A 21,042-nucleotide genomic window follows, 5' to 3' on the forward strand; every position below is an offset into this window, starting at 1 on the left:
AAAAGAGAGAAAAGAATGATAAAGGCAGGGAAGGAAATGAATTAAATGAATAAAAACCAAAAACACAAGAAGCGAAAACACTCTACTTGCACTGGTAGGACACAAGATTGGTAGTTGTGCGAAATATCGACGAAATTCTGATCGATCTAAAGAACGACTCAAAGGAAGAAAGGAAGAAACAGAGAACAATATAAGGGTCGAGGAGGAGGAGGAGGAGGAGGAAGAGAATATACTTATCGGAGACTGAAAGGTAAAGTTAACTTTAGATTTGAACTAAGAACATATACTGCTAAACATTTTGTCGATTCTGCCAGTCTATTGCCATAACTAATAATAATAATAATAATGATAATAATAATAATAATGGCGGCGCAAGATCAAAGCTTGCTTACCAAAAACTACCCGGCTGATGTTCGTTAAAACAGTTCTGACTCTAAACGCAAATTCTGCGACACATTTGATGAAACAATAGACCATTTCGTCACGGGATGAACTGTGCTGACACCAAACGAATACAAAAATCGCAACGATAGGGTAGAACGGTATTTACATTGGAGAATATGTAAACACTACAAAATCAGTACTCCTGCTTACTGGTATGAACGTCATCCTGAGTCAATCGTTGAAGGTAAAAATGTCACTATCCTCTTTTTTCATCATACCTAGTGCACTAGGTATCATAAAGTAGGGGTGTCAGAAACATTTAGATAACATCCCAGGAGAACCATGTCTCAGAGAAATCCAAAAGATTGTGATGACAAGTACTGCCCACATCCTTAGAAAAACCCTATCAATTTAAATGTCAATGTTGTATTACATGAAGGTATTTCGCAACTGCCCCTCCCACTTCCCCTCCTCAAGTTCTCGGTCATACTATAACATCTCTTATCCTTCACTTGCCCTAGGACGCTGGTTGTGTCTCGGCAAGTGATTGTAACAGACATGCAGCTTAAAAGTATGTAATAATAGTAATAATAATATAATAATAATAATAATAATATATAATAATAATAATAATAATATAATAGTAATAATAATAATAATAATAATAATAATAATAATAATAATAATAGTAATAATAATAATAATAATAATAATAATAATAATAATAATAATAATAAATGAGCCTTTCTACTATAGGCACAAGACCTGAAATTTTTGGGGAGGGGACCCCAGGATTTTGGCCATCGTGCTAACGATTTTGCCAGCTCACCGTCTTAATAACAACAACAACAACAACAATAATAATAGTAATAATAATAATAATGGTTTCAAATTATGCCACAAGGGCAGTAATCTTGGGGGAGGGAACTTGTAGAATACATCGATCCCAGTGTTTCACTGGTACTTAATTTATCGACCCCGAAAGGAGGAAAGGCCAAATCGACATCGGCGGAATTAGAACTCAGAACGTAGCGACGGGCGAAATACTGCTAAGCATTTCGTCCTGCACGCTAACGATTTTGCCAGTTCGCCGCCTAATAAACCTCTCTTATATATTAACAAGGCCTAGAATTTTGGGGGAGGGCGCTATAATAATACTTATTATTATTATTATTATTATTATTATATTATTATTATTATTATTATTATTATTATTATTATTATTAAGAGGAATGTGCTGCTTCTCCCCAGTAAAACTGTTGAAAGTTGGGTGAATATATAGAGGTTGGCCCAAGTGAGTGGACCTACACTAAGCTGCTCCTACAGGCTGAAGATGATGGAGGAGAGAGGAACCCTTACAATGGTACTCCTTGTGAGAAGGGGGTTGGGGATCTATGTGCTGCCTTGGTTACCCCTGGATGGGGTGTGCTTACCTCTTTAGGAAATTTTGTTTCTTGTTAAATATATTTTTTTAACTATTCACATGGTTTTGTATAAATCCTGACTGTTCTTTGTCTTTCTTTAGTCGTAATGTTTTTGGCGGCCCCTGAGGCCAATAAAGAATTATCATTATTATTATTGATGGCATTCCCAACTTTCATCAATACCACCACCACCACCACCATCATCATCATCATCATCATCATTGTGGTCATCATGATCGTCGTCGTCGTCGTCAATATCATCATAATAATAACCATCATCATTATTATCATGATGATGATGATGATGATGATCATCATCATCATCACCAGTAGCAACATCAACATCGTTAACACCACCACCACCACCACCACCAATACCACCACTACCACCACCACATCGCCACCGCCACCACCACCACCAGCAGCAACATCACCATCCACATGATAACCGTCATCACCGTCGACGCCGTCATCATCATTACCATTCATCGTTTTCATCATCATCATCATCATCATCATCATCATCATTAATAACATCATCAACAACAACAGCAACAGCAACAGCATTATCTTCTAGTTAATCAACTGCATTTCACGATCAGCTCAATTTCTGAAAAAATCAAGGTAGAATGAACGAATGAATAAATAAATAAATAATCCTACACACACATACACACACACACACACACACACACATATGTATGCATGTATGTATATGTGTATATATATATATATATATATAATATATATATATATATATATATAATATATATATATATATATATATCTATATATATATCAGTTTAAATACACAATCGAAAGAGCTACTGATAGTTTCATGCGTCTATGCGGCTTGAACAGACATAATTCTTCTTAAAGCAATCTTTCAGGCTCTGTTTATTCGTTATATAATAATAATAATAATAATAATAATAATAATAATAATAATAATAATAGGGAGTATAACTCCAAACTTATGTATGATCGTCCATACAAATATAATTTGCAGAACTACACATCGGACATCCGCACGAGGTCAAATATGCATGCAGTTCTATCTATTACATTTGTGGTTATTTTCAAAAGTCCTCGTTTTGTGGCGCTAAAAATTCCGGAAATAATACTGCGCAAAATAATTTACTGCAGTAGCCCTTGCCGGTTTGAGAACGTATTAATTTAAAATTAAAATTAAGATGAGGGTGAAAAATTGGATATTAATTTAATAACATCAAATTAACACCAGTGGTCTAGCATATTAAAAAACGGAGGTTCAGTAAATAGTATTACATACATATAAGAGGGATCGAAACCCTAACGTTAGAAGTAGATCCGCTCTGGTCTTACCACTAAGAATTGTTCTCTAGAAAATTTAGCAAAAACCAGAAACGTGGCGCGCCAGAACGAGGACTTTTGAAAAATAACAGGTGTAACATGTAGAACTACATACATATTCGACATCGTGCGGATGTCCGGTGTGAAGTTCTGTAAATTATATTTGTATGGACGATCATACTGAAGATCTACTGATAAATTGCGTAAGTAAAATTACGTAATTTGTTGATAGTGAAACATTGTTTACGATTAATCTATATTTTTGTTACTTTTCCTTTGTCTTGCTCGCTTACGTTTCTGGTGTTTGCCAAATTTTCTATAGAACAATTCTTAGTGGTAAGACCATAGCGGATCTACTCTAGCGTTAGGGTGTCCACATTGTGGCAATCCCACTTATATGCATGTAATACTATTTACTGAACCTATATATATATATATATATATATATATATATATATATATATATATATATATATATATTTATATATATATATCCTCATAATCATCATTGTCATCATCATCATCATCATCGCTTAACGTCAGTTTTCTATGCTGGCATGGGTTGACGATTTGATAGAAGCTGGCCAATTGTCTGCTGTGCTACGGCTAGATGCCCTTCCTAACACCAACTATTTTACAGACTGCATGTATGTAAGAAAGAGCTCAATACCATTATTAATACAGTTTGTAAAACGACGCACAAGATTTCATAACTAGTAAGTATTTCATGCAGTATATTTATGCATGCTTTACTATACCTTTGTATATATCTACAAAATGAGTGCTCAATACAAGCTGCATGACAGAGAGTGACAGCATATTTTATTATACAGGCCAAAAATGAAATAAAATAAAATGATAATGTAAATATAATCAAGGTATTTCTTGTTTATTCATGTCTATGATATGATATAGTCCGTTAAAGATCAAACATCGTTTTTTCAAATTTCATGACTAGTTAATACAAAGCTAAAAAATCGTTAAACGATCTACAAAGCCATCTTCTTAGAAAGAGTCAGGATATATATATATATATATATATATTATATATATATATATATATATATATATATATATATATATATATCCTCATAATCATCATTGTCATCATCATCATCATCATCGCTTAACGTCAGTTTTCTATGCTGGCATGGGTTGGACGATTTGATAGAAGCTGGCCAATTGTCTGCTGTGCTACGGCTAGATGCCCTTCCTAACACCAACTATTTTACAGACTGCATGTATGTAAGAAAGAGCTCAATACCATTATTAATACAGTTTGTAAAACGACGCACAAGATTTCATAAACTAGTAAGTATTTCATGCAGTATATTTATGCATGCTTTACTATACCTTTGTATATATCTACAAAATGAGTGCTCAATACAAGCTGCATGACAGAGAGTGACAGCATATTTTATTATACAGGCCAAAAATGAAATAAAATAAAATGATAATGTAAATATAATCAAGGTATTTCTTGTTTATTCATGTCTATGATATGATATAGTCCGTTAAAGATCAAACATCGTTTTTTCAAATTTCATGACTAGTTAATACAAAGCTAAAAATCGTTAAACGATCTACAAGCCATCTTCTTAGAAAGAGTCAGGATATATATATATATATATATATATATATATATATATATATATAATATATATATATATATATAATAAGCAAAACAAACAAAGAACCAAAAACTGTCGTTGTCGTACGCTGAGTTGCAATATTTTTAACACATCACACAATACGAGAAGATCTTTCGTATAAGTTCTGGTTCTTTCTGACCGAACAGTTCTGTTGGAAACTTAAGTTTTCAGCAAGTTATTAAATTGAAATAACGATGTATGATCTTTATTGGACTATATCATATTTTTCATGTATAAAATCAAAATTTACTTACCTATCACGAAGATTTCTATACGTAAATGTGAAAATGGTAAAGAAAGCAAAAATCAAAGAGTTCTCCCTAAGCGGTCAATTTCTTCTACTAAGAAATCCAGATCTTTTTCCATAACTGCTGCGTTAGAAATGACCACTCTAAAAAAATTGGGGTGTTCGCCCAGGGGTTGGTAGCCTACCATAAGAGATCCGTTCTCCATCATCATAGCTTTGATGCACCTGGTAGCCTAAGGTGAATAAAAATGACAATAATATATATGTGCATATATATATATATATATTAAATTCAAATTACGATGTAAGTAAACAGATTTGTAGAAAGTTAAGAAAGTAAAGTAATTTTTTGTTCTCAAACGCAGGATAATGCTAATAATATAGCACGAACAGGATAAACTATCCATAATTTGGAGAAAAATCTGTCGGCGACACATTTTTCTGTAAAATATGTGTAGTTACTATTAGCATTATCCTGCGTTTGAGAATAAAAAATTACTTCCTTCATATATATATATATATATATTTCTATAAATATAAGGGGGTGCTGAAAAGTTCCTGGTATTAGGGGTATTGCGAAAGGCTTGGCTGGAGGCCCAATCCTCCGGTTTCTTTTACAGGGCTTAGAAAAACAGAAGGACCGTCGCAATAAGTGTGTGAATCTGAGAGGGGAATATATGTTGAATAAAATCATAATTAACTGATCCTCCTCTATTTTCTTTTACCCAAAACCAGGAACTTTTCACACACACACACACACACACACACACACACACACACACACACTGAAATATGAGGACATAGGAACAGATTAAACCACTTACTTGATGCAATTCGCTTTTCTTTCTCTCGTCGTCGTCCATTTCTCGAATTCTCAACGGAACATACCAGAAGCAGACGTTTGTACACTCTCCCTATTCATTGAAGAACAGAGGTAAGGAAATTGTTATCAGATGTGTGTGTGTGTGTGTGAATGGAGGGGTGGGGCAAAGGAACTAAACTTCCGGTCAGCCTAATTTTGGTCACCGGTTACAGCCATGTCTCTATGGATGGAAGCACTCCGTCGGTTACGACGACGAGGGTTCCGTCTGATCCGATCAACGGAACAGCCTGCTCGTGAAATTAACGTATAAGTGGCTGAGCACTCCACAGACACGTGTACCCTTAACGCATTTCTCGGGGATATTCAGCGTGACACAGAGAGTGACAAGGCCGGCCCTTTGAAATACAGGTACAACAGAAACAGGAAGTAAGAGTGAGAGAAAGTTGTGGTGAAAGAGTACAGCAGGGATCACCACCATCCCTGCCAGAGCCTCGTGGAACTTTTAGGTGTTTTCGCTCAATAAACACTCACAACGCCCGGTCTGGGAATCGAAACCGCGATCCTACGACCGCGAGTCCGCTGCCCTAACCACTGGGCAATTGCGCCTCCACTCATGTTTCTATACTTACGTTACGTAACAAATGTAATTAATAAAAATAGCTGGAGGGATAAAATTGCTTAAAACTATATAAGAGGGATTTTGGTTCGTACGCTGTCATAGGTCACAGGTCACAGGTTACAGGTCACAGGTCACTAGTATGCATCCTTGATGCAGAGAAATTTTGACGGGCTTCGTCCACCTAGCTGGCCAATATGTATTGTGAAAGTGCGTAGCTTAGGGGTTAGGGTATTTGGCTTACGATCGTGAGGACATAAGTTCGATTCCCGGTGATGCGTTGTATCCTTGAGCAAGTCTCTTTATTTCACGTTGCTCCAGTCTAGTCAGCCGGCAAAAATGAATTGTACCTGTACTTAAAAAGTTAGCCGTGTCACATTCTGTATCATGCTGAATCTCTTTGGGAACTACGTTAACGGAAAGCGTGTCTGAGGAGTGCTCAGCCACTTGCATGTTAATTTCCCGAGCAGGTCTTTCTGTTGATCAGATCACCTGGAGCCCTCGTCGTTGTAATCGACGGGGGGGGGGGGGCGTATATAAATAGGTGTTAATTTATTTTATAGTCATGAAGACAAGCAATGCTTATGACTTTTTTGAGGGCCTTCGAAACGGTTAGGAACTGGAGAGAGGAATGTATCCTGAAACTAAAGACCTAGTTTGAATGCTTGCAGCAGATTGGCCTTCTGCTGTGGGCACCGTTAAGATCCAGGTGGTGATGTTAAATCGGGTGAAGGATTGTGTCTGCCGTCCAAATAGGCCAAAGCGGGGTTTGAACTCAGACCGTAAAGAAGCTAGCACACATACTGCAAGGTATCCTGTTCGCTCGTCAAACGCTCTAACGATTCCGCCGGTCAACCGCCTTAGACTGACATTTTATTTATCGACCCCTGAAGGGTGAATTGCAAAGTGGATCTCGGCAGGATTTGAAATCGGAACGCAAAAAGCTGGGATAATTACCGCACAGGGGGTTTCGTACAATGCCCTAACGACTCTGCCAATTCGCTGGTGTTCACATCTTCAAGCAGCGACAACACTTCAATGAGAAGACAACTCCAAACGTTGCTCTTATTTAATACAAGGTCAGTCCTTAACCATAAAAGCCGGGAACAGAAGCACACACACACACACACACACACACACACACACACACACACACACACTGTTTCTTTGTGTATGGAAGTATTATATCATGATTATAATAATTCTCTCTACTATAGGCAAACAGTGGAGGCACATGGCCTAGTGGTTACAGCACCAACATGAACTTCCAATTTGTTGTCTCTTGAGGTCTCTGGGTGAGACTTGGAGCCAATTTGTACAAATGTAAAGCAAAAGTCAAACATAGAATAATAATAATAATAATAATAATAATAATAATAATAATAATAATAATAATAAAAATCTTACCTTTTCTAATACAAACTTGAATCCTTCACGCTTTCGTATTAATTCTCTCAAATAACTACAACAAAAATAAGAATAAGAATAGGACAGATTGTAATAATCAATATTTGTTTGCTAATTAAAAAAAAGTAAGCTCCCTAAACCGTATTGTAAGGAAGGGTCTGTGAAGGGTCTGTTTCCCCAATGAAAATATGTGTAGTTTTTAGTAAAAAGAGTTGCTATTCTGAAGCGTATGAATTATACGAAGGGATGAAAGAGGTTGCTGTAAAATGTTGGAATTGCATTAGCGAACATATTGCAGTATAGATAGATAGATAGATAGATAGATAGATAGATAGATAGATAGATAGATAGATAGATAGATAGATAGACAGATAGACAGATAGACAGACAGATAGATAGATAGATAGATAGATAGATAGATAGATAGATAGACAGACAGATAGATAGATAGATAGATAGATAGATAGATAGATAGATAGATAACTTTCTTTTATTAGCACCCAGGCTGAATACAGAGGGGACAAATACAAATGCAGAGCTTTTCTTTTCGAGGGTGGAAAAAATAAAAAATGTAAGATTGCGATCAAAAGGGATCGAGAGGAGGAAAAAAAAGGAAAAAAAAAGAAAATCGTGTATCACAGAAATAATGGTGTAACATTGATATAACAAGATTGGGTTCATCCGTGGGAAGGAAAAGCCTACAGAAAAGACCACGGGAACCCCAGTCAGGGAGGAAATAAACACATGAGGTCAAAAATGCTCTCTTCTTTCTTTTTTACGATCTACTGGATCATGCTCAAAATGGTTTCGTTACTAGCACGCACCATCTTTGCAACATTCACCCATCTTTTTTTGAATCTTTCGCGAGACAAAACTTCCCTCTCCATTCTCACCTCCTTTTCAAGTGGTACTTGAAAAAGTTGATGAGCGATTGGCCAGAGAGGTAAGTGTTTGTCTCTAATCCTTTCGCTCGAGTCCACCACACACATTCTTTCACCATGGCCACCAGTACGATGAAAACTGTCTTGCCTTCCCGGTTGAGGGAGGGGGCGGAGCAATTCTCACGATAGACTCGGCCGATAGGCGGATTCGTCCCACACGTGACAGCAGCCGTTCGGCATACCCACAGGTCGGAAATGGTTTGACATTGCACGAGTGCGTGCAGAACGGTTTCGTCGCTCTGACCGCATCTCGGGCAAGTCGGTCCAGTGTGTCTGGAACCGTGTCTGTAGAGCTTATCCCGATAGGTAATGCTTCTCGATAGCACTGCCAGGCCAGGGATCTTTGGTGATTGTTCATAGGTCCCGGCCCGAAGTTGTCCTGAACAGGCGGTCAGGTGTTCCTCGTCGACGCCCAGACTCTGCCCGAGTTCGTCGTCGCACCTCCCCTCCACTATCCTCTATAGAATGCCTTTTGTTGTGATGGAGTCGCACAAGTTCGATCCCCGACGGCAGAGTTGCTTGAGAGCAACGCGACACTCGCGGTGCCATTCGCCTAACCTCGGTCTCTGCTTGATCCATGACTGTAGTTCGTCCAAGGAGACGAGCTGCGGGAAAGCGCGCCGCACAAAAGGCGACCACCCCTGTTCACCGTTGTCTATGAAGCGCCGGAGATGTCGCAGTCTCAGCGCATGTCTGCGCATCATCAACCACGGCATGCCCAGCCCTCCATTTAGCGGGTGTGTGGCAGCAAATGGATCGCCTAACCATCGGAACGTTTTCCCTTCCACAAGAAGCGGAAGAGTATGCGTTCCAGTTTGTGATGGTAGGTCGGGACAAGGCACGACGGTCAGACGATACTCGATGACGGATGCGATGTACGCGTTCGCCACCTCCGCTCCGCCCGACCTTTTAGGGATAGCTTTCTCTCAGTCCATTTCTGGGTGAGAGTAGCCACCCTAGTCGTTATCTCGCCCCAGTTCTTCTCCATTTGGAGGTCCGGACGACCGAACCAGACCCCGAGCAATTTAACCGGTCCGTCCGTCCAGCGTCCCCGATGGAGACGCTGTTGGACGGCATGGGCTTGCTTCTCCAGGTGCCGAGCCGCAAGCCCACTGACTTTTCCGGTTAATTTTTGCTCCCGTTACCGCTTCGTATTCTTTCAGTGTCTCGCCGACCAGCTCGATGTGCTCGTAGCTCGACACTATGACGGTGACGTCATCCGCGTATGCAGACACGCTCCTCCCGCATCCCAGCTCTCGTGGGATGCCCTCACGTCGCCAGTTTCCGCAGTAGTGGCTCAAGAGTCAGTACATACAGCACGATGAGAGGGGGCATCCCTGACGAACCGAACGCATGATGTAAAAGGTCTGGATAGATGACCATTTACGCGAACTACTGAGCGGATGCCGCTGTATAAGGCAGCGATCCAACCGCGGAAAACTGGACCGAAACCAGCCGCTTTGAGGACAGCCTCCAAGTAGTGATGGTCTACCCTATCGAAGGCTTTTGATTGATCCAAATGATCAGCGCCCCACCCATGCCAGGATTTTTAACTACCCTGTCTATGATGTAGCGCATCAGATGGAGGTTGTCATGAATACTTCTACCCGGCACGGCGCATGTTTGCGCCTTGTCGATTAGTTTCTTGATGACAAGCGCCAACCTCTCGGCTAACACCTTGGCCAAAATTTTCAAATCTGCGTTGAGCAGAGTGATGGGCCTGAAATTATCTATGACGTCCCCCTTGTTTGGGTCTTTCTTGATCAGTGCCACTGCTCCTCGCTTTACAAAAGCAGGAATACTCCCGTTCTGCTGCCAGTTGCAGTAGACAGCTGCCAAGACGCCTCCAAAAAGTCTGGCATATGAAAATAAAATTCGTAGGGCAGACCATCCAAGCCTGGTGACTTGTCTCTCGCGCAGCCTACCATCGCATCCTGTACGTCCGCAGCTGTGATAGGCTTTTCACAAGACTCCACCTCCCTTGCTGAGAGTCGTGGCAAGGCATGCAGGTAGGCACTAAAGTCCACTCTGCTTTCTGACTCACCACTTGTCCCAAACAGTTGGGTGAAGTGTTGTTGAAAAACCCCACACATCCTTTTAGGCTCGAGCAATTCGCGCCCCTGTTCATCTATAAGAGACTTGATGGTGGCTCTGTTGCCTCGTTGCGTCGCCACCACTCGGGCCTCTTGGGCGGCTCCAACTCCTTCGTTCCTCAGAGCACGCATCCTAGCTCTGACAACGCATCCCTCGTGTTTGGCGTTGAGGTGTTGGTCGAGGGCCAATCTCGCCGCCAGTACGTTGGACGCGATGCCAGTTCTAAGTGCCTCTTCTAAAACCTTAACTAAATCTCCCTCTATTCTATTTCGGTCTAATGCTAGGGCTCTACTGTATCTGACTGATTCTGCTTTAATCGCTTTTTTAGGGCATACCACCATCTGTTGTTGATGATGGTACCCGTCAAAGCTCTCTTAACTAATGTGCTGATCCGGTCCCTGTAAACCTGTCGTGCTGTAAAAGACGCGTTCAGTTTCCAGTAACCAGGACCCTGCCTATGTGTCTTATCTAAGTCAAGTGTACAAGTCACAAACTTGTGATCTGTGTAACTGACTATATGAAAGATAGATAGATAGATAGATAGATAGATAGATAGATAGATAGACAGATAGACAGATAGATAGATAGATAGATAGATAGATAGATAGATAGATAGATAGATAGACAGATAGATAGATAGATAGATAGACAGATAGATAGATAGACAGATAGATAGATAGATAGATAGATAGATAGATAGATAGATAGATAGACAGATAGACAGATAGATAGATAGATAGATAGATAGATAGATAGATAGATAGATAGATAGACAGACAGATAGACAGATAGATAGATAGATTAATAGATTGATAGATAGATATACAAGGTGATTCAAAAGTCTCCGTATATAGGAAAAAATATTTTTTATAAACAATTTATAAGATACCCCAGATCCCTTGATTCCCTGATCCCCTAATCTGACTCCTCTTGATTTCTATGTTTGGGGGCAATTGAAAGGCACGGTGTATCGCGGAAAGATAAAAGACATAAATCATTTGAAGGACCTTTATCACCAACTCCTTTGTACACGTATCACCAGATGTGCTGTTACGAGTTCCCAGTGAGTGGGGTTAACGTATTGCAATGTGTATTCAAATCAATGGTAACCATTTAGAACCAGTTAGATAATAAAAAAAAGCAAACTGTTCTTATAAACTGTTTCTTATAAAAAGATAGATTGTTCCTATGTATGGCGACTTTTGAATCACCCTGTAGATAGATAGATAGATAGATAGATAGATAGATAGATAGATAGATAGATAGATAGATAAATAGATAGATAGATAGATCGATAGCTAGCTAGCTAGCTAGCTAGCTAGCTAGATAGATAGATAGATAGATAGATAGATAGATAGATCGATAGCTAGATAGATTGATAGATATGTTTCTTTATTAGCCACACAGGGCTGCACACAGATAGAACAAATTACAGGTAGAGCTTTTCTTTTGAAGGTTTAAAAAAAAAAAAAAAAGGAAGGGGGAGTTTCGATCAAAAGGGATCGTAAAAGGAGAGAAAGAGGACAAAAAAAAGGGGGGGGGGGTTAAAAAAAAAAAAAAAAAAAAAAAAGGGGGAGAGGAAAAAAAATTGATCAATAGGGATCGTTATCACAGAAATGTCAATATGAAGTGTAAAGTGGAGGACAGGTGAGGTTTACCCGTGGAAAGAAAAGCCTACGGAAAAGACCACGGTAACCTCGGTCAATGAAGTCACATTTTATATTTCTTTTTTTTTTTTTTTTTTGCAAATAAGCAACTCTCTGTTTTCGATTTCTGGGTTCATAGGACTATGCTCAAGGTGGCTTCGTCATTCATACGTGCCATTCTTGCTACATTCACCCATCTTTTTTTAAAACATTCGCTAGACAAAACTTGCCTCTCTACTCTCACTTTCCTTTTCAAGTGGTACTTGAAGAAGTTGATGAGAGATTGACCAGAGAGGAAAGTGTTTGTCTCCAATCCTTTCAGACGCGTCCACCAGATACATTCTTTCGCCATAGCCACAAGGATGATGAAAATAGCTCTTCCTTCCCGTTTGAAGGAAGGAGGCGTGACAATATTGACGATAGACTCAGCTGATAAACCGACTCGTCCCACACGTGACAGCAGTTGTTCGACATAAGCCCACAGGTCGGAAAATGTTGGACACTGAACGAGTGCGTGCAGAACGGTTTCGTCGCTCTGACCGCATCTCGGGAGGTCGGCCCCGTGTTTCTCGAGCCGTGTCTGTAGAGCTTATCCCGAACGGGTAGCGCTTCTCGGTAGCACTGCCAGGCCAGGGATCTCTGGAAGTTGTCCATGGGCCCTGGCCGAAAGTCGTCCCGAACAGGCGGGTCAGGTACTCCTCGTCGACGTCCAGGTTCGCCCCGAGCTCGTCGTCGTACCTCCCCTCCACTAAACCCCGATAGAATGCTTTGGTTTGGTGAAGTCACTTAAGGTCGACCCAGGACGGCAGAGTTGCTTGAGAGCAACGCGACACTCGCGGTGCCATTCGCCCTTCCTCGGCCTCTTTTTGATCCACGACTGCAGTTCGGTCATGGAGACGAGCTGCGGGAAAGCGTGCCTCACAAACGGCGACCACACCTGTTCACCGTCGTCTACATAGAGCCAGAGATGTCGCAGTCTCAGCGCGTGTCTGCGCATCATCAACCACGGCATGCCCAGCCCTCCTTTTAACGGGTGTAGATAGATAGATACATACATACATGCATACATACATACACATATTTATCTATAATAATAAATGGCCAGTTTGTGTCCTTGTGTATTTATTGCTTTAACTCCCCCGAGACTATCCAACAGACCTTGATGAAACTTGACACATGTGTGGGTCTTATGTCCATGCGGTCACTTATGCACTTGGAATTTAAAAAAAAATCGATCTTTAATCATCATCGATTTTTCAAAAATCGTAAAATTTCGGCATTTTTCGCACTAGTCATCGTGACTATCAGTTTGACGAAAAATGCCGAAATTTGACGAAAAATCCCTCATGGGTATAAACAGACAGCTTATTAACAAAACTCTACTTAGCATTTGCTAATTCTTCATTTCAATCCGAATTGTTTTGATTTGCTAAAACTTAGTATTTCAACTCGCTGTTTTAACTCACCAGCGTTTCAGATTCTAAATAGGTAAGTGCACTTTATTTTTCAAGCTAAATTTAGGCATTTTGCACACCATCTGTCGTGACACCAATTTGACGAAATCTGGTCCAAAGCGTAAAACTTCGCCATTTTACGCACATGCACAAAAATGACGACGGTACGGGTTCACGGATCTTTTCCTTTTGAACGACAGTTTTCAACAAAATTTCTAGTTAACTAAACACCTTTAAACTTCGTAAACTGGTAGAATGTGTTTATAAAACATCTTTTTCTCTTGGCTTTATTGAGAAAATTCGGCAATTTTAACCAATCGCTCACCTCCATTTGGGGTGAAAACATTCCGTGCTGTATGAATATGTTCCTCAGAAACAGATTGGATTTATTTACATTTGCGAAGAAAAAAAGATACCCTTCCCCCACCCCTAACCCTAACCCTAACTCTAACTCTAACTAACCCTAACCCTAAAACAGATTGAAATGCAATAGATCGATACTAGGGTTATAATTATGGGTGACATTTTCATTTGACACCGCTAGAAAAAAATCCCATTTTCCGGAGCGGTGTCGTATGAAATTGTCACCCATAATTATAACCCTAGTATCGATCTATTGCATTTCAATCTGTTTTAGGGTTAGGGTTAGTTAGAATTAGGATTAGGGCTAGGGGTGGGGTTAGGGTTAGGGGTGGGGGAAGGGTATCTGTTTTTCTTCGCAAATGTAAATAAACCCAATCTGTTTCTGAGGGACATATTCATACAGCACGGAATGTTTTCACCCCAAATGGAGATGAGCGATTGGTTAAAATTGCCGAAATGCTCGATTTTAAAGTGGAAATATCTTACAAACTATAGAATTTTCTCAATAAAGCAAAGAAAAAAATGATGTTTTATAAACACATTCTACCAGTATACGAAGTTTAAAAGTGTTTAGTTAACTAGAAATTGTGTTGACATATGCCGTTCAAAAGGAAAAGATCCGGGTTCGCTATCAGACTCTGCTAATTTTTTCTTCAAATCGGTCCAACCCATTAATATAGATTTTACATTTTTGAAAAATGTCGAAATTTGACGAAATATGTTTCATGGTTATAAACAGACATCATATTAACAGTAATTTATTTAGCATTGCTTTGATTTACTAACACTTATTATTTCAATTCGTTGGTTTACTTCGCCAGTATTTCAGGTTTGAAATAGGTAAGCGCATTTTATTTCTCAAGCATTTTCTATTCAGTATTTTATGCATAACCGTAGATATACTTACTCACAACCAAGCTACATTTATACAAACTTCTACTTATATACAAGGCTTAACTTATCTGTATACCTCTTCTTAACTTGCGAATACTTGGAGTTCAGATTTGCGTTAAGTTACCGCATGTACCTTAACTCTCATAGAAGGTTCAGGATCTTGTATCAGTATTTTAAGACGGGGGATTTTCTCATGTGAAACTCAGCTTACTTAAAGTTAGGACTTCACCATATCACTCATGCAAAAGGGATTTTAGTCCTCAGAATGTGTGTCTGTCTATCTATCTATCTATCTCTATCTATCTATCTATCTATCTATCTATCTATCTATCTATCTATCTATCTATCTATCTATCTATCTATCTATCTAGCTGTCTGTCTGTCTGTCTATTTGTCTGTGTATCTATTTATCTGTCTGACTGTCTGTCTCTCTGTCTATTTATTTATCTGTCTGTCTAGCTGTCTGTCTAGCTGTCTGTCTATCTGTCTGTCTGTCTGTCTGTCTATCCGTCTATCTATCTGCCTATCTATCTGTTTATCTATCTATCTGTCTGTCTGTCTATATGTCTGTCTGTCTATCTGTCTGTCTGTCTGCCTGCCTGTCTGTCTGTCTATCTGTCTGTCTATCTATCTATCTATCTATCTATCTATCTATCTATCTATCTATCTATCTATCTATCTATCTATCTGTCTGTCTGTCTGTCTGTCTATCTATCTATATATCTATCTATCTATCTATCTCTTCTATCTCTGACAGACAAATGGGCTCCACGTAAGTTGGTATTTTTGTACGTTCAAAAGTGTATATTGACAAATATTTTGTGCTTAAAAGTTGTGCAACAACATCCACTGTAAACCTTTGATAAATATCGACACAAAATTTTGCCCCTTGTGGGCAAAATTTAAAAGAAAAAATTCTCATAGCCTTCGTGGTTTCATTTAGCCATTTTATTTCCAAAATGGCCACTGGTCACCACGAGGCTGAGGTGCAAGTCAAGCGTGACGCAGAGGCAGAAAAACAGGATGCTCTGTTAGCATACGCTGAACCTGACAACTCCACCACCATCAACATCGACAACAGCAACAAATACAAAACAAAGGTCACAAGGCCAAGCACCGTCAACACCATCAGTGAGTCCACCACCACCAACACCGACAACAACACCACGGCAGAATCTGCTACTAAAACTGCTATCCCTACTAAAGACATCGCCACCAATAACAATACCAACATCACCATCACCGCCACCAAAGACCGTGCCGTCAATGCTACTAATACTACTAACACCACCGCCGTCACCAAGAACGACAATAACAACAACAACAACAACAACGACGACGACGACGACAACAACAATTCCCTTCAACCACCGCTCGCTCCATCACCAACAAGTGGAAAAATAACGACGACAAGCAAACGAAATGCCGAAATTTGCGCTAATGCAGGACTAAATTACGCAGGCAATTTTCCACCCCTTGCTAGTTGCATAATCAGCAACCACAAACCTACAACCCACACCCCTGCCATCAACACCAACACCACCGGCAGTAACAACAATAACAAAACAACAACAAACTTCGCCGAGGCGATAAAAGAAAAGGTAACAAAAGTTTCGTTTACTACACAACAGATTAAAGATTGCAGAAACCTTATTACAAATGAAAACGGAAAAATACTCTTACACATACCTCAGCACATACTGAATGAGGAGAAAAAAAAGACAATTGTATATAAAATCACAAATAAAAAAACTAAAAGTCCAGAAAAGGCAAGCACAGACAAAGTCGAAAAGTGCTTACGCCCCATCTGGGGATACAAGGATTGTGTGACTTGGGCGAACAAGTTCGCACACGTACAGGTGGTTTTTCAGAATGAAGAGTTGGCGAAGAAATTCTCAACGATAACCCTTCATTCTGATGAACTAACGTTGACACCGAGTTACCTCGGCCAGAAGGTGACGAAAGTCATTATCAGTGGTGTCCCCCAAGTGACTACAACACTGTGGATAACGTCCGCCTTAACATCCGAAATGGAGGACTTAAACATCCTAGATATCGGTGTTTCGGAAAACAAGGACTGGCTGGGAAAGAGAATAGAGTTCCTCTTCCACATAAGTCAAGAGGACATAAATAAAATCCCCACCCACGTACATCTTGAGGATGGCCGCAAGTTATACGTAGTAGTCGAGGGCAGAAGGCCACGATGCTATACATGTGGCAGTGAGGCACACCTCAAAAAGGAGTGCAAATCTGCCGCAAAATTACAACAACAACAACAGCCACAGGAAAATCACAAAAGCCAGGATTATTGCCCACACCACAATATGGACAGCTAGCCAAGAAGCTGTATGCGGAAATGCAGGAAAACAACAAAGAACAAGCCAACCCAACCAAACAACACCAACACCAGCGCCAAGAACAGAATCATCACCACCAACAACAAATAAACCAATTCCAACACCAAGAACAACAGCAAAACCAAAGGAACAGAAAAACAAAGAAAACACACACAAACTGATCCCCCATCCCTTATACCGCACTCAACACACACAAACACTCAACAACCAACAACAACGAAAACAACAACACAACCACTTACACAGACATACATAGAAGCCCACAACATACCCCTACCCCCTTCTGATTCCTCAGAAATTTCGTCGGAAGACGAAACCAGTGAGGAATGGCAAATAGCTACAAAAAGAAGGAAAATAAAGAGCAGAAACACAACCAAACCAAATGCAAACACGAACAAAGCAGGGGGAAATACATCTCCCGAAGACATTTCAAAACCCAACGCAAACAACAGCCACACCAACACCACAAAAACATATACAGCAAACATGCTCACAGCCATAGACACCAAAAACACAAATTTGATGGAATACATCCAATCAAAAACAAACATAACAGAAGATGACATAAAAAAACAAACAATCACCCATACACAACACCACCAGACCACATCAAAATATTACACATCTCCAAAAGTCTGCACCACACACTCAAAGGCATTTTCCCCAGTGCGGTTGGTAAATGCCAAAAATATCTCACAAAGAAACTGTACTGGGATCTTCTCGAGGACAAACCAACGGAGGAGAAAGCAAAAACTTTCGAGCAGTAAGTAACCCTCTGTATTCTAATTCATTAGAACTATGATCAAGATTGGTTGTGTAAATGCGCGTGGCTTGGGGTCCCCTTGGAAACAAGGGTACCTCTTAAATGACATAAAGTCACATAAGTTAGAAATTATAGCCATAAGTGAGACCAGACTCCACAATCCGCGGGCCCTAAAGACCATGTTTGGCGGACAGTTCAACATTTATTTTTCCCCTGTCTGCCGAGAATGGGCGGTAGTGGCACCGCGGTACTTTTTCACAAGAGTCTGGATCTCGAAGTAAGGACAATATTCGTAGACCCGGAGGGTAGACTGGTCGTCCTGGATGTCGACGGCAGCAATGGGTGCGCCTTTCGACTCGTGTCAGTTTACGCACCGCCCTTAACAGGTCGGGCGGATTTCTTTCAACGTCTAGAAGTATTCTTGGGAACGTCTCGTCCTTTACTCTTAGTGGGGGATTGGAATGCTACCTTGGACACGCATGTAGACTACGTGGGTAGAGATAGGAATAGACGGGGATGCAAATGCCTCAGAGACCTGCTCAGACGCTTTCAACTGTCTGACAGGTTCCGACTAGACCACCCGAATGCGCCAACGTGGACATGGAGCAACCGCATCGGGTCGTCGAGATCGTATCTAGATAGGATACTGTGTAGGACAGTAGATAGAGATAGCATAGGATGTCCACAATTCCACATAGTCAGCTACACGGATCACAAACTTGTGACATGTACGCTAGACTTAGGTAAGACACTTAGGCAGGGTCCCGGATACTGGAAACTAAACGCGTCTTTCCCATCGAGACAGGTTTTCAGAGACCGGATTAGCACACTAGTAAAGAGGGCTTTGACGGGAGCCATCATCAACAACAAATGGTGGTTTGCCCTCAAGAGAGCAGTAAAAGCAGAAGCGATTAGGTACAGCAAAGCACTAGCCATAGATAGAAATAGAGTAGAGGGTGAGCTAGTTAAGAAGCTAGAAGAGGCAATTAGAAGCGGCATCGCATCCGACGTTTTGGCGGCGAGGTGGCCCTCGACCAACACTTCAACGCCAAACACGAAGGATGTGCTGTCAGAGCTAGGATGCGTGCTCTAAGGAACGAAGGTGTTGGAGCCGCGAGAGAGGCCCGGGTGGCAGAGGCGCAACAGGGCAACAAAGCCACCATTCGGTCCCTGGTAGATGAACAGGGGCGCGAATTGCTCGAGCCAAGTAAAATGTGTGAGGCCTTTCAGCAGCATTTTGCCCGACTGTTCGGAACGAGTGGAGGGCAAGAACGTAGGGTGGACTTCAGTGCCTACCTACATAGCCTACCACGACTCTCGACAAGAAAGGCAGGGTGCTGCGAAGGTGCCATCACGGCGGCGGAAGTGCAGGAAGCGATGGCAGAATGCTCGAGGGACAAATCACCGGTTTGGATGGTCTACCCTACGAGCTTTACAATTGTATGCCAGACTTGTTTGGAGATCTCTTGGCGGCGGTGTACTGCAACTGGCAGCAAAACGGGAGCATCCTGGTTTTGTGAGCCGAGGAGCCGTAACACTGCTGAAGAAAGATCTAAACAAGGGAAATGTAATAGATAACTTTAGGCCCATCACTCTGCTTAATGCAGACTTGAAAATTTTGGCCAAGGTGCTAGCCAAGAGGTTGGCGCTTGTCATCGAGAAACTGGTCGACAAGGCGCAAACGTGCGCCGTGCCAGGCCGGACCATCCATGACAACCTCCATCTGATGCGCTACATCATAGACAGGGTAGTTAACGAACCTGGCATGGGTGGGGCCCTGATCAACTTGGATCAATCGAAAGCCTTTGATAGGGTAGACCATCGATACTTGGAGGCAGTCCTGAGAGCGGCTGGTTTCGGTCCCGTCTTCCGCGGCTGGATAGCTGCCTTGTACAGAGGCATCCGTTCGGTAATTCGCGTAAATGGACATCTATCGAGACCTTTCGACATTGCACGTTCGGTCGTCAGGGATGCCCCCTCTCGGCGCTTCTATACGTATTGACTCTTGAGCCACTACTGCGGAAGCTGGCGACTCTAAGGGGCATCCCGCGAGAATTGGGATGCGGGACGAGCGTGTCTGCATACGCGGACGACGTCACCGTCATAGTGTCTAGCCACGAGCACATCGAGCTGGTCGGCGAGACACTGAAAAACTACGAAGCGGTGACAGGAGCGAAAATCAACCGGGAAAAGTCAGTGGGCTTGCGACTAGGCACCTGGAGAAGCAAGCCCATGCCGTCCACAGCGCCTCCGTCGTGGGACGCTGGACCGACGGCCCGGTTGAGTTGCTCGGGGTCTGGTTTGGTCCGGACCTCCAAGTGGAGAAGAACTGGAACGAGATAACGAGTAGGGTGGTCACTCTCGCCCGGCAATGGGCCGAGAGGAAACTGTCCCTAAAAGGTCGAGCGGAGGTGGCGAACACGTACATCGCGTCCGTCATCTACTACCGCCTGACCTCCGTCGTACCTTGTCCCGACCCTACCATCACCAAACTACAACGCATTCTCTTTCGCTTCTTGTGGAAAGGATGCGTCCCGATGGTCAGGCGATCCATTGCTGTCAACACCGTTAAAAGGAGGGCTGGGCATGCCGTGGTTGATGATGCGCAGATACGCGCTGAGACTGCGACATCTCTGGCTCTATGT

General features: G+C 41.5%; 1 protein-coding gene across 1 annotated transcript in view; it reads right to left on the minus strand.

Annotated features, from left to right (window-relative positions):
* Nucleotides 1-2,224: 2,224 nt before the first annotated feature.
* The window catches only part of LOC115220799 (glutamate decarboxylase 1-like), a 150,994-nt gene continuing 132,176 nt past the window's right edge, over nucleotides 2,225-21,042 (minus strand). Inside the window, 4 exon segments of the mRNA XM_029790949.2 lie at nucleotides 2,225-2,418; nucleotides 5,047-5,272; nucleotides 5,864-5,953; nucleotides 7,886-7,940. Coding sequence (XP_029646809.2) covers nucleotides 5,099-5,272; nucleotides 5,864-5,953; nucleotides 7,886-7,940 — 319 coding nt within the window. The 3' untranslated portion in view covers nucleotides 2,225-2,418; nucleotides 5,047-5,098.

This window comes from Octopus sinensis, linkage group LG17 (assembly GCF_006345805.1).
Source record: "Octopus sinensis linkage group LG17, ASM634580v1, whole genome shotgun sequence".
NCBI classification, from domain to species: Eukaryota; Metazoa; Mollusca; class Cephalopoda; order Octopoda; family Octopodidae; genus Octopus; species Octopus sinensis.